Here is a 14,028-nt window from a genome sequence, read left to right on the forward strand (position 1 = left end):
CTCTCTCCTGGTCGCCTAAGGTGGTGATAACCTCCGTGTGCCAAAGCTCACGTGAAGAGACATAGCTAACAGTGCAAGCTACAGGCCCACGCTGCCTGGGTTCAAATCCCAGTCCCACCACCTAACACATGGGTGAGCATGGGCAAGTTTTTCCACTGTTACCTCATCTGTGAGACAGGAACAGGGCTCACAGGACTGCTGAGAATGAAGTGAGCTAATAACGAGTCCTGGTTGCTCAATGGTTAAGCACTCAGCTGCTAACCAAGAGGTCAGCAGTTTGAGCCCACCAGCGGTTCTGTGGGAGAAAGCTGTGGCAGTCTGCTTCTGTAAAGATTATATCCTTGGAAACCCTATGGGGCAGTTCTACTCTGTCCTATAGGGTTGCTATGAATTGGAATTGGTTTGACAGCAATAGGTTTGTTTTTTTTGTTTTGTTTAAGTCAGCAAATATTTGTACAGCTTCTAGAGCAGTGGCCGGGACACGTAAACAACAGGAAATGCTGTACACTCACCTTCTCAGATGACGGTCAAGGCTCAGTCCGGAAGGCAAATACTGGCCCTTTACAAATCATCTCAAGCCTGTTGGCCTACGAATAAAGCACACTATACTTAACAGCAAAAATAAAAACGAGGTATTTTAAAAGATCACTTCAGAGTTGCTACATTGTTACAGAAAAAAGTGGCTCATGAATCACTTCAGATATATGAAAATTTTATTTTTTACTGTCTAGGTATAGCACACACAGCCCTGGGTGGTACAAATGGTTAAACACGCTTGATAGCCAACTGAAAGGTTAGAAGTTTGAGTTTACCCAGAGGCGACTTGGAAGAAAAGCCTGGTGATCCACTTCCCAGAAATCAGCCATTGAAAACCCTGCGGAGCACAGTTCTACTCTGACACACATGGGGTCGCCCTGAGTTGGCATCAGTGGCAACTGGTTACTGGCTTAGATAGAGCACCACCTTTTATTTCAGGCAAAGGGATGACAATTTAGTTTTGTTTACACTGAAAGCTGAAATACAGGTAAGGACTAGTCTACACTACACAGCATACAAATGGGTTTTTGAAATTTCAAATACCTTATGTTTGCTTTTAGGCTGAGTATCTTGAGAGAGGAAGAGGCCAAAAGACAAGACTATGAGGTCGACATTACAGTGATAAAGGAACCGGCAGACGCCCCATCCTTGCATTTGACACCCAGCCCTCCTAAAGAGGACATGGTGGCCCAGGCCAGCAAGTCCATCACAAGTAAGAAAAAGAAAAAGTAAAGGCTGCTAGATAACATAAATCAGCCACAAGAGAGCACACAAATGTAAAAGGAGCTCTGAACTACAGGCACTGTTAATGAATTTACTGACCAATAAAACTGTGTTTTACCTCTTCCTTTGTTATTTTTGAAATACTGGTACCTTGGCCCACTGTGTTTCATGTTTCCTACATGGGTGAGGAGCCCTGGTGGCACGACAGTTAAGTACTCGGCTGCTAACGGAAAGGCTGGTGGTTCGAATCCACCCAGTGGCTCTGCAGGAGAAAGACTGGGTTAGCTGCTCCCGAAAAGATTACAAATTAAGATTGAAAAATTACCTGAGAATGCTGCCAAAAAGATTACAGTCTAGAAAACCCTATGGGGCAGTTCTACTCTGTCACGTGGGGTCACTATGAGTCAGGTTCAACTCTACAGCACCCAAGAACATATGGATGGGTCACTGAAATTCCTGCAGTTTGAAAACTGAGTTGAATGAAAATACAGGCATAGGCATATTAAAGGAGTGTCCATTAAATACATGTTTTAAGAAAACTGAAGTATAGTTGTGGTGATTAGGTTTAGAATCTGATAACACTGATCAGAAGACAGCGGGGTCTGGACGATGTGATTAAACGTTTCTTCAGAAACTCCCACTACTTCCCTGGCCTGGTAGGCCACCTCTGCCCTCTAACCACCTGCCTCCAAATCCTGGTGTCTCTCAGATGTGTCTCTCAGACATGCCTCTCAAGTGGCCCTTCCCCTGCCCTTTCTCACCAATTCCCACACCGCTGCACACTGCATGTAAAAACAGCAAAACATCGACAACTCGGAGCAACAAAAAGGGGCAGGCACTCACTAGGTGGCTAAATGAACACTTGTAGTCTTCTTTAGAAAGTTTTATAGTTAATAACTTGTTTTAAAATTTTAAGGGTAACCACCAAAAGAATAAAAATACAATCTATAGCCTCCAGCCTAGCAGGAGGAACACAGAAAACTATCAACCCAACAAAAAGTTAGAAAAACAGAAAACAAAGGCAAACGGTAAACAGGAAACATAGAAGTGGGTAGAGAAAGGTTCAAATGTTTCAGTAATCGCCAGTGTTAACAGATGAAACTCACCTACTCTCTTCTCAAAGAACAAAACCAGAGATTAGATGGGATTAAAAAGTCAATGTCCACCTCATTACTCTTTACAAGAAAAACATCTTAAACCAAATCGCCCAGAAGAGTTGAAAATAAGAGAGGGAGAAAAGATGTCCCAGGCAAATCTAATCAGGATGACTGGAATAGCAAGCAATGGTGTCGGTGAGAGCAAGAAGGAATTAGATTAGACACCAGGAAGAACTTCCTAGTATGAAAGGTTAGTGGGCCGCAAGAGTGGAGGCATAGAGATTGAGGGCAACTAGACTCTTTTAACAGTAAGAGAACCTGATTCAGAAAACATTTGAACTACCAAAACGTTAACAACTTTCTGAGCCACACTGGTGGGGTGCTGGGCAAGAAAAGATGTTTTTTTCCAGAAAACATTGAGCTTTTCTGAGAGGAGCCACATGACACTGACGAGATTTTCCTGAAGAGGCAGATGACTGGCAACTTGATTCTCGAACTCAGCAGGCCCCAGCCCGGCAGGACTGGGACAGAAGAGAGGCTGATGAGAAATAAATGAGACAGGTGCCGAAATTTCTTCTTTGCCAAGAGAATTTAAATCATACATTTGCATAACCCACTGCCGTCTAGTCGATTCCAACTCATAGTGACCCTATAGGACAGAGTAGAACTGTCCCATAGAGTTTCCAAGGAGCGCCTGGCGGATCTGAACTGCCGACCTCTTGGTTAGCAGCCGTAGCACTTAACCACTATTATCACCAGGGTTTCCATTACATTTGCATAGCAGAGCTAAAAAAGACAATGATAAAAGGACCCACCACCAAGAAGATGCATACCTCATCGCCATCTTGAAAAAGCTGACAGTTATGGGGAGAGAAATTATAACCACTATGGAAGAAACAGATCAGGACGATAAAAAAGATAGTGATCATTTAAGCAACTAAGTTTGAATACATACATAGTCGCGCGCCACATAACATCCGTTCAGGCAACATCTGACTGCACATACGTCTATGGACCTGTAAGGTTTTCTTGTTTTAAAGGGAAAGCAGTTCTCCTTTTATTATTTCTCCCTAATGTTTTAAAGACCCGAAAGCCCTAGAGCGAGCAGCAGGGCTCCAGGGCACATCCCAATCCCTGCAGTTTCTCCTCCTTTGACTCCTCTTCCTCCTTCCCCTCCTCCTGGCTTCATTCACCTGCCTAGTAGCTGTGCAGCTATTCACTTCCTAATGTGGGCGCTGGCTGGGGCACTGGCAGACCTCAGGGTGCTCACGGGCTCCCAGCTCTGGGTGGTGGCTGCACATGATCAGGAAAAGGCCACGCCGACAGGGCGGCTGCCACTGCCACCGGGGCTACCACCACCAGCCACACTCCCAACACCTGCACACCTGGTCCCTATGACCACCTTTCCGTGCCCCCTCACCCTGCACCTGGATGTGTGCACAGTCCCTGATTTGGCTGCCGGCACAGCACCCACCTAGCAAAGCCAGCCTCCTTTATTCAGTGGATACAGCTTTCGGGCTTTGTCCAGTGGGCTTTGGGGCCAAGGCTGTTCCTGCTCCTCAGGCTGGTGGAACAGTGGGCAGGGCTGGGTGCATAACCCAGTGACTACCTGTATATAATATGGAGTTCGCAAAAGGTCCAAATCACGTAACATCCTATTTCACAGAACGTATTGTGGATGGTAAGCAATGCATGACTGTGTTAGAAACCAGAATACAATGGAATAAACACTGACAAAAAATTGACCACATTTTCAGCCAAAAAGTGCAATAATTTCCAAGGACCGATCATAGACCATGATCTCATTATAGTGCAATTAATTAGCAGTCAACAAGGAACACACACAATCAACAGCGCCTAATAGGGCTGCAAACTAGGAATGCAATCTTAAGTAACTCATGGGTTAACAGGAAGTCATAGTGGAACTTGTGAACTATTTAAGAATGAACAACAAGGAAAGCACCACAAAACAATGAAAAGTCATGTCCCTGGACAGCTCATGAAGGGTCAGTGGGGAGCCACTTTTAGGGCTGGGAGAACACCTGATTTTCTGGACCACTTAGAAGCCGTCCCCAATACTCCTGGCTACTTTTCACTCAAACCCTGGGATACCCAGACCACCAGAAATTAGGTTAAATTGAATTAGAATTCACCAAGGCTTCACATCACCTGTGAAGATGGTGTTCGAGTTATAGCTTACCAAGAGTTCTACCTACCAAATGAAGAACGCCTATGTTTATGCCACAGACAGGGCACATTGGTCGTTTGTGTTTTCTATCACCGAAAAATCACTTTAGTATTCAGGCTAAGCAGCAAGTCTAATGACTCTTGGGCAAAGGCCCCATTCATTATTCACCACTCCGGGTCTAGTGACAGGGCAGGGAGCCCACCTGTGGGAAGTTTCAGTGGTTAGAATAGGGACGTGCATGTTAAAACCCCAAGGCGCGAGCCAGGGGCCACCAGTAGTGCAGCCACAAACAGGCAATGGAAGACGGACTAAATGGAAAACCAGAATTTTAAAAACTTTAACAATTTATTAGCCTTATTTTCCAGTAAAATATTCACATAATGTCAAAAGAATGGAATGAGAGAGATGGCGCAGACTACCTTGAATTAATTTCCACATAAATATTTAAAATCTAAAAATCTCCGGGGATCATCAGTTTAGAGAATGAGTAGAAATCGGATTCTTCCAAGCAAGTATTGCTTTACTATTGTCATCAATCCAGTCACCAATACGACCAATAACTGGCAATGGTAAACAAAACGTTGGCTGAGTTGTTTCTTTAAAGGTTTTCCCAGGGAGCCGGTTATCAGTCAATCCAAGAAGAAAATGTTATTGAACTGCGTTGCACAAAGTTTCTTTACCTCTTCTGCAAAAAGAACAGAAAACAGTGAGTAAGGAATAGAGATTACCACTTAAAAGGCTGTATGATAAATATTCATCCCTTAAATTCTTCTGGAGTAAGCTAGGGATAAGTGTCTGCATTATTTTTTACCTTAAATCTAACAAGTGTAGGTAAGAAATGTTAACAAAAACAAGGAAAAAAAAGAAACAAATAACAAACCCATAAGACTTCAATACTATTTAACATACTGAACAGTACTTTTTTGGTAGCCAGAGAAGCTTAAACCTAGCACCCAGAGTGCTGAAGATACCCATGGATTAGGGGATAAGGAGGACAGCAGTTATTCTTGAGAGATTTGATGCAATAACAAACTTGACCTGGAATCCTGAACTGGAGATCAAGTGCTCCACTGAGGTATAAATTATCTTGATTTTATGAAATTTTAAATGAGGCATGTGTTTACCGATGTCTCCAGGGCACATAACTATTAATACAAGTATTGCTATAAAGAGATACTTTTCTACTCTCTATCAAGTTATTTATTAAAAAAAAGTCTTAGAAGATATAAGCAAAAAAAAAAAAAAGTTCACACCTAACTTTGTTTACAGTTTGCATTTGGGTGCATTTTTCCTAAATGCACCATTCCTTGCTCCGTGTCTATATAAAAGGCAGCAAAGGAGCTTAAGGGAAGGCAAGGCCACCATTTTCTCCATGGCAACCAAGCTGTCAGGGTCACAGACAAAGCAATTGTTCTGATCACACTGTGTAGAGGACCAGACCAACTGCTTTGGACGAAAGATGGAAAAAAAATTCTACAGTATTATTCTGCTGAGGTACAGATAGATCTAGCTGTAAATTGCCATATGAGCCTGACAGCTCTGCATTCAAAATATTTATCATAGGAAATTTTAAAAGGACATTTTTATACATGGTATGGAAAGCCATGGGACTTTTTTTTCTTTTAGCATTGTAAAAAATAATTTTCTTTTGGCCATCGCCAACTTTCCCATGATTCAGGGAAGTTTGTGAGATACTTTTTCAAGGAACTCTGCTATAAAAAAACATAAAACGGATCAAATGCTGGTGTCCTTTAAGCACTGGAGGCATCTGCTTGAAATCTCAACAGTCAGGACTTGTTGTATTTACCATGTTTCTTAATACACTGAGAAGACAGTTTTTAAAAATACCAGTAGCATTAAAATTCTGCTCAAAAACCAAATCCTATTTACCATTTACTTCAATCAGGTTTGCATTTTTTTGATTCAAAATAACATACAGTTCCCGCTGATCAGACTTTTTCCCAACAACCCAATAATCACTCATCGCTTTCACGATGATTTCTTCATCTTCGTCCACTCTGTAAGACAAGAGTTTCAAAGGACAGTTGTTTAGATAGACAGCTAGATTGTGAAAAACAAACATTCTAAAACAAGAGACGGGAAGCTGGTCACTGGGAAAGCTCAGGGAGCTGGCGGACCACGGTGGGTGGCCAGTCACTCGTGGGTGGACTGACGTACTTGTTCACCACTGGCGCCCATGAATGTTATCAAGTTCTGAAGGGGCTTTTGGGTTCCTTGGTTTTGAAAAGGATGTCCTGCACATAAATCATCTTACTAGAAAAGGGACACCTAATGTGAGGCGTGGTTAAAATTACCTAGTGAAATCACTGTTGATATCACCTAGAATCTTCATGAGATCAGGATGAACGGACGTAAGTGACACACTGGGTGTTTTCCTCATGTGAATTGTACTTTTCTCTGCTAAATTCATGTGGTTGAAGTAGATAAATTTAAACTGGGGTTCTTTTTCAGACCTGTGGAAAAAATGTCAATGAAACAGTAAATCCTGAAAGAATAATTATCCAAATTATACAACTGTACTGTTAAAACATTAAAACCTTATGGCTAAGGCCGTGTATTTTCAATGGCTGGGCCTTCAAATCAAGACTCTCAGTTAAGAAGTAACAACCTATTCGTTTAGTAGTAAAAATATCCCTGGGAGCCAGGTATTTATTCAATATGACGGAATTTTCCAGAGAGCTGAGGTTTATTTTTTTTTAACACTAAAAATATTTTAACCATTACGTGATCATTTTCTCAATGAAAGTAGCATTTTATAAATAGTAGTTTATAAATGGCACTCGGTTATTTCACTGACTTCTTTTTTTTAATGCAGACTAAATCAATACAAACCATTTATCTGCTAGGAAAGGGCTCAGCAAACCATAGCTCTGTTTTTCTAAATAAAGTTTTTTTGGAATGTGGTCATGCCCATTTGCTTATATGATATTGTCTACGGTACTGCCTGTGGCTGCTTTTCCTCTGAAGCAGTAAAGGTAGTCGCTGTGACGTATCTGGCCCTTCGTAGAAAAAACTTTGCCAACCCGTTTCAGGAGAGTAATGCCTCATTTATCCCAGGGTTGGGGAACGAGCGAGGTATTCCTCATAAGCTAATCTGCCATTTTAACTGAAGCTCACCACTCTTCTTGATGCCTCCTAATCACCCTAACTGAAAACCATTCTAAAATGTACTATCTCTTTCTGCTTACGTATAATGAACATATTCAGTGGGGTATACCTTTTTATTCTTGAAAGGGACTCTGGGCAAGGCTACACTTCACAGCTGGTCCTCACCTCACCTCTGCCTGCACCCTATGTGACACACTGGAGTCTGGGGGAGAGCCTGCATAGCACCCCCGGGGGCTCAGATGCCTTCTCTGCTTATGTCAGGGTTAGCGGCCGTGTTCTGGAGGGCTGAGGGTGCCAGAGAGCCAACCTCCGGAGAAGTGGGCTACTACTGTAATACTTTACACCTAGGCAAAGGAAGAATGTGGATGATTTAGTTTCCAGGAAAATAAACTTCTTACAAAACCAGAATTTGTCTTTAGTAGGCTCTTTAAACTAAGAAAAGTAAGCATAACTACAAGTAAAACTGGAAAAATGAAAAATTCTAAAGCTATTTGGGAAGAGTTGTAAATGTAGTTGTCTAAATTTCTCACCCCAAAACACTCTGTGTGGCTTTCCTTCTCCCGTTGTTTATATCAAACACACCTTTTAAGAAGATTTCAATTATTTCTTGTATACCCTCAAACAGAAATTGACATTAGAAATTGTTACTTAAGTAGTTAAGATGGGCAACTGTGGACTTTTTCCATTCCCACCCTCCATGAAGGGTAAAAACAGAAATAGAAAAAGAGTTATTTGCAAGGTAGTGTCAATGAGAGAAGAAGAGAGCCCCACTCGCACAAGGGTAATTTTCATTCTACAACCTTATTGGCTTATCAAAGTTAACATCTAACAACAGTGTGCTAGCTTTGAATTAGCAGCAGCCCCATTTACCTGTTATCTTTCCAAGGAGCTAAAACATCATCCTTTTAAACACCAACGGACTCTTCTCAAACACAAAACTACACAAATTTCTTGCCTTCTTAAAAAAGAACATGCTAGGAGACCTAATGGCAACACCTGCCCCAAAGCAAAGAGGAGAAGGCAGGCAGGGACAGAAACCTGGACGTAAGGACTCGGGGGAAAGGGAAAGAGGAAGAGTGCTGACACACTGCGGAGATTGCAACCAATGTCACAAAACAATTTGTGAATATATTTTTCAATGAGAAACTAATTTGTGCTGTACACTTTCACCTAAAACAGTAAAAAAAAGAAAAAAAAAGGAACATACTAAAGATAGTGCATGTGCGTGTATGTACACACATTATGTTTAGTAGAACTCTTGCTGACGCCTTCTCATAGGTTTGGTATATAAAATACCATAGCACAATAGTATTATCTTCAAAAAATGTACAGAAGGGTGGAGTCTGCCCTAAGTGGTATATTTTATGCTTTTTCAGTGTACCCCACTGATTTTTAAACAGATTCTCTGCCTCCTGAATTACCCTCCGTTTTTTGCCATGATTAGCATCTCTCTCTTGGTCAGCAACGTCTTCCTATCCCTTCACCCTTTTCTCCTACTACCGTCTGAAATGAGGGCAGTGGTGGCTCAGTGGTATTATTCTTGCCTTCCATGTGGGAGATCTAGGTTCTATTCCCGGCCAAAGGACCTCGAATGCAGCCACCCCCTATATATCAGCGGAGGCTTGCATGCTGCTATAGTGAACTTGGGTGTTGCTATGATATTAAAGTGGTTTCATGGCGCTTCCAGACTAAGGTGAACTTGGAAGAAAGGCCTGACATTCTACTTTCAAAAATCAGTCAATGAAAACCCTAAACGGATCACAACAGCCCGTTGTGCATGAGTCCCTGTGAGTCAAGGCTGACTCAAGGGCAGCCAACAACAACACAGCCTGAAAACCCAAGTAGCTGTGACTGGTAGGTGCCCAGAGAGATTGTGAGGGGCTCTCCCGTGAGTAAGGAGCGTTAATAGAGCTGAGATGCCAGAGATTTGAATATTTAATGACTAGGTACATGAAAATGTTCTATTCTTCAAAAACATGCCAGGCTACCACCAGTATCTGCCCCGACAGGGAACATAACAGATAATCCCTGATGGAGCAGGAGAAAAGTGGGATATAGAACTCAAATTCTAGTAAAAAGACCAAACTTAATGGTGTGAGACTAGAGGGACTCCAGAGGACAGGGCCCCCAGACTCTGTTAGCCCCAAACTAAAACCATTCCCAAAGCCAACTCTTCAGACAAAGAATAAACTGGACTGTAAGATATAAAATAATGCTGGTATGGAGTGTGCTTCTTAGCTCAAGGAGACACATGAGACTATGTGGGCAGCTCCTGTCTGGACATGAGGTGAGAAGGCACAGAGGGACAAGAGCTGGTTGAATGGACATGGGAAATACACGGTGGAAAGGTGGAGTGTGCTGTCACATGGTAGGGAGAGCAACTAGGGTCACATAACAAAGTGTGTATAAGTTTTTGTGTATTTTATCGTGCTTTGGGGAAAGATGAAAGTTCTGCATCTTTAAGTATCTAGTTTTCCTACATCTGATCAGTGGGCTCCCAAGTGGAGCTGATACTGGATGATGCACTGAGGTAGAAGCAAGAAATATCAGCGCTTCTACAACCATTTATTTCTATCAAGGTTTGAAAACAGTTTTTGTGTTATAATGTAACATAACATCAATACAGTAACACATGGGCATAGCTTACAATTAACACATCAATATTGGAGTTATGTGCTCAAAAACTGTCTTACTGATAGGTGTGTCATCCCCAAAAAACCAAATGCTTTGCCATCAAGTCGATTGTGACTCACAGTGACCCTACAGGACAGGGTACAACTGCCCCACAGGGTTTCCATGGCAGTAATCTTTATGAAAGCAGACTCCGGCATCTTTCTCCCAGAGTGGCTGGTAGGTTTGAACCACAGACCTGCTGGTTAGCAGCCGAGTGCTATAACCATTGCGCCACCAAGGCTCCTGACAGGTGTGTAACTACCCAAAATGTCTGTGCACACTGCACTAACACTATTGCTTTACAGCAGCAGAAATCTGAGAGAACTGTTTCATTATATAGATAAACACCTTGTAAACTACTCACCCAAAACAGAACAAATTTCAAGATACTTTAAAATCAACTTAAAAAGCAAGGTACCATCTAAGACACTGAATTAAAAAGAAGTAACTTCATCAAATCCACTTTTGACAGCTATTGGGAGCTATTTTATACACATACACACACACACATCCTTAAAAAAAAAGGCATAAACCCCCATGTATACAAAAATCAGCATTAGGACAAAACTGAGCTGTTGCCTGTGAAACTGGAGCCCCCCCCATGGTAGTAGTCTTCCCACCTAAGTTTAGAAAAGACCTCTGCAGACTCCGTGATCACTGTGTTTCTGACGCCAGCTTCTTAATTTAATTAAAGGCCAGATGATGAATGGGATTAATTCTTGCTGTGATTTTCTTAAGAAAGTAATATCTGTGTTGCTTGCAGGGTTAAGACGTTTATTAAATTAAAGGCAAGTATGAATTTAGACCTTTTATCCTTGTTAAACTACACAACTAAGGTCACTGCATGTAAAATACTTTTCCTTTTTTTTTTTAAATAAACTCCCTCTGCTCCTTAGATCTCGGGCTTTTTACATTTAAAAGGGGCCTGGTGATTTTTAGGCCTCTACAGACTAACATTCTCAGCAATCAGGCTAGAACTTCCGGATGCACGTGAGTCCCAGGGAGGCCATGAGCCCAGCCCCTGACAGTGTCCTGCACCTGCACTGTCACGCTTCACTGCAGGTGTAACAGAAAGTGAAGTTGAGGAAATAAGCCTGCCATGTTCTGGGGCCAGAAAACAACTTCTGAGTTTCTTCTTCAGAGACCTCTTGTTGGGTGCGGTCAAATGGATTTTCCACTCACAGTGACCCCATGTGACAGAGCAGAACTGCCCCCAGGGTTTCGTAGGCTGTAATCTTTATGGGAGCAGATCGCCAGGTGTTTCCCTCGAGGAGCCGCTGGGTAGGTTCAATTCGCCAACCTTTCAGTTAACAGCCGAGCACTTAACCCTTATGCCACCAGAGCTCCTTTTCCTCAGAGCCTAGCCACCTGGATCAGCAAAGACTCAGGTGATTTCTGGGTAATGGCTGTTCCTCTCACTCCCCAGACCCTCAACATGTCGCACTGTTTTAACTAGGGGACAAATCTGCGGGGAGCAGAACCCCAGCTGCAGGCCTTGAAGAAAGGCCCGACTAGGGGTAGGCCAGACGCTGCGCGGGGAAGCTCAGTTTGGGCGCTGCTTGGGCAGGGGACAGGAACCTTGCCAGGCAGGGGCTGTTCTGTGGCTGAGAGGGGGGCTCCATTGTGAGGAAGGGGAAACCCACATATTCACATACATTCTTGTGCCTTATAGAAGGAGCTGCTGCTCATAGCACAATTTCTCATGAAAACAAATTTAAAAACCTCACTAAATGGCACACTGCTGCTACCTGGTCCATCCACCCGATCCTGAGGAACAGGAGGGCACTGGGCTCCTTGGACAGGTAACAGGAGGGGTGCTCACAACAGGGCCACAAAGGGCCAAGACTGCAGAAAGGCCAAGCCAGCTCCGTGTCCTCCGGGGGGCAGCCACAACATAAAAACGGGGCTTCTGCTACACTCTAAAGAAGATTTCTTCCGGTGGCCTCGAGAGTCTAATGGAAAGATTCCAAGCACCTGTCCCCCTAATCTGGTGGTTCTCAACAAGGGGTGATTTCCCCCCTGAGGGCTATCTGGCAATGTCTGGAGAGATTTTTGGTTGCCACACTGGGGAAGGCGGGGAGACGTGCTACTGGATCCAGTGGGTGGAGGCCAGGGTGCTGCTGTGCATCCTACAACACACAGGGTAACCTCCAAGGCAGAGGGTGACTGGGCCCAAAGCGTCAGCAGTGCCGAAGTTGAGAAACTGACTTAAACATGAGTGAAGGAGAACAGACCATGGGCACAGCCTTTGGGGTACGTTCTAGTGGGGGTGCAGCTGAGAGAACAGGGTGGGTACACAGGTCCTCAAACTGGCCTCTGGAATCAGGACGGCCATCTTACATGACATCCCCTTGACACCCGCCGCCACCTCACACGGCGCTGCTGGGGGCTTCTCCCCTCCTTCACAGCTATCCTTATCCATCTCAATTTCTCTGGGATCTGAGTTTTTGGAGGAAGGAGAAGTCTCAGGACTGGCTTGTAGAATGGTTTGATTTGGGTCAGAAAGATTTCTAGAAAAAAAGTACATTAACTTTTGTAGCCAAACCCGTTGCCGTCAACTCGATTCTGACTCATAGCAACCCTACAGGACAGAGCGGAACTGCCCCACTGGGTTTCCAAGGAGCAGCTGGTGGATTCGAACTGCTGACCTTTTGGTTAGTAGCCGTAGCTCTTAACCACTGCGCCAAAGCTTTTATGTTTAGTTAGCTGATATTCACTGCTTGGCAAACAACAGCTCCTTGTATGTAAAATCTCAGCTGTACTGAGAGCCATCTTAAGGTCAACATTCAAGAATAAGAACAACAACTACATTCTAGGACCTCTGGTTTTCAGCATGGCCCAAACTGTGTCAAGGTTATTTTAGCACTGAGTTTTCTGGGTACTCTCCTTTCAGTGGGGTAGTGATACTTCACAGTGGTTTTCTTAAGAGTCAAAAATGATCTGTCCTCTAGAATATACAGATGTGTGATAAAAATATATGGGGAGTCTCTGACTTACAACGGGGTTCCCTTAGGCTGACTCCATCGTTAAGTCGGTTCTGACATTAAAAAAAAAAAAAAAAGTAAAATACTTTTTTTCTTTTAAGTTTTCATTATTATTGCCTCTTATAGCCAGTATCTTTATAAATCTGCTTTTTGTCTTTGGGGGTTGGGAACATTACATCAGAGAACGATGACATCAGCAGATAGTGCATGGGGACACTGTATGTAGTCCATATTACTAATGATAAGATGTACTCAAAAAAAAAAAAAAAAAAAAAACCACACACACACACACACTAAACAGTCGTAAGGGCAGTCTGCAGTAGCCTGAATATATCCGAAGTCGGGCAATACCTGTATAGCAGCTGTTAACCGCAGAACCTAAGTAGTGGGTATGTAGGTGTTCACTGTACTATTGTTTTCCAAACTTTCTATGTTTGGAAATTTTCATAATAAAAGGCTAGAGAGAAAACTACTTTCTAACAGAAAGGATACTTAATATCCAAGGCCCTCTCATGTCTCCTGTAAAATCCCAAGGAGAGTGAACCTTACTTGCAAAATGGAAGGTACTCAACAGCAAGTTTTACCTCTGCGTATCTGCTGAGGAGTTGCCTGGAATTTGTTACATCTGCAGAAACCACGGGCAGAGCAGCCAACATACTCAGTAACTTCTCAGGGGTCACTCTCTACCCATGAGTTC

The 14,028-nt window shown here is 43.1% G+C and overlaps 2 protein-coding genes across 4 annotated transcripts in view; one reads left to right on the top strand and one right to left on the bottom strand.

The window, feature by feature from the left end:
- Positions 1-1,680, top strand: part of LOC100658137 (radial spoke head 10 homolog B2) — an 87,250-nt gene extending 85,570 nt beyond the window's left edge. The window contains exon 19 of the mRNA XM_003416521.3: positions 1,098-1,680. Within this exon, the coding sequence (XP_003416569.1) occupies positions 1,098-1,269 (172 nt within the window). The 3' untranslated portion in view covers positions 1,270-1,680. The remainder of the gene's footprint in view (positions 1-1,097) is intronic.
- CCZ1 (CCZ1 homolog, vacuolar protein trafficking and biogenesis associated) overlaps positions 1,237-14,028 on the bottom strand; it is a 45,388-nt gene continuing 32,596 nt past the window's right edge. For 2 of the 3 annotated variants that reach the window (XM_003416522.4, XM_064296027.1), the window contains 3 exons: positions 6,861-7,019; positions 6,436-6,563; positions 1,237-5,230 (listed from right to left, as the gene is read on the bottom strand). In XM_003416522.4, the coding sequence (XP_003416570.4) occupies positions 5,175-5,230; positions 6,436-6,563; positions 6,861-7,019 (343 nt within the window). In that variant the 3' untranslated portion in view covers positions 1,237-5,174. The remainder of the gene's footprint in view (positions 5,231-6,435; positions 6,564-6,860; positions 7,020-14,028) is intronic. The other variant, XM_064296028.1, reaches the window with a different exon arrangement.

Source organism: Loxodonta africana, chromosome 12 (genome assembly GCF_030014295.1).
Source record: "Loxodonta africana isolate mLoxAfr1 chromosome 12, mLoxAfr1.hap2, whole genome shotgun sequence".
Classification (NCBI taxonomy): Eukaryota; Metazoa; Chordata; class Mammalia; order Proboscidea; family Elephantidae; genus Loxodonta; species Loxodonta africana.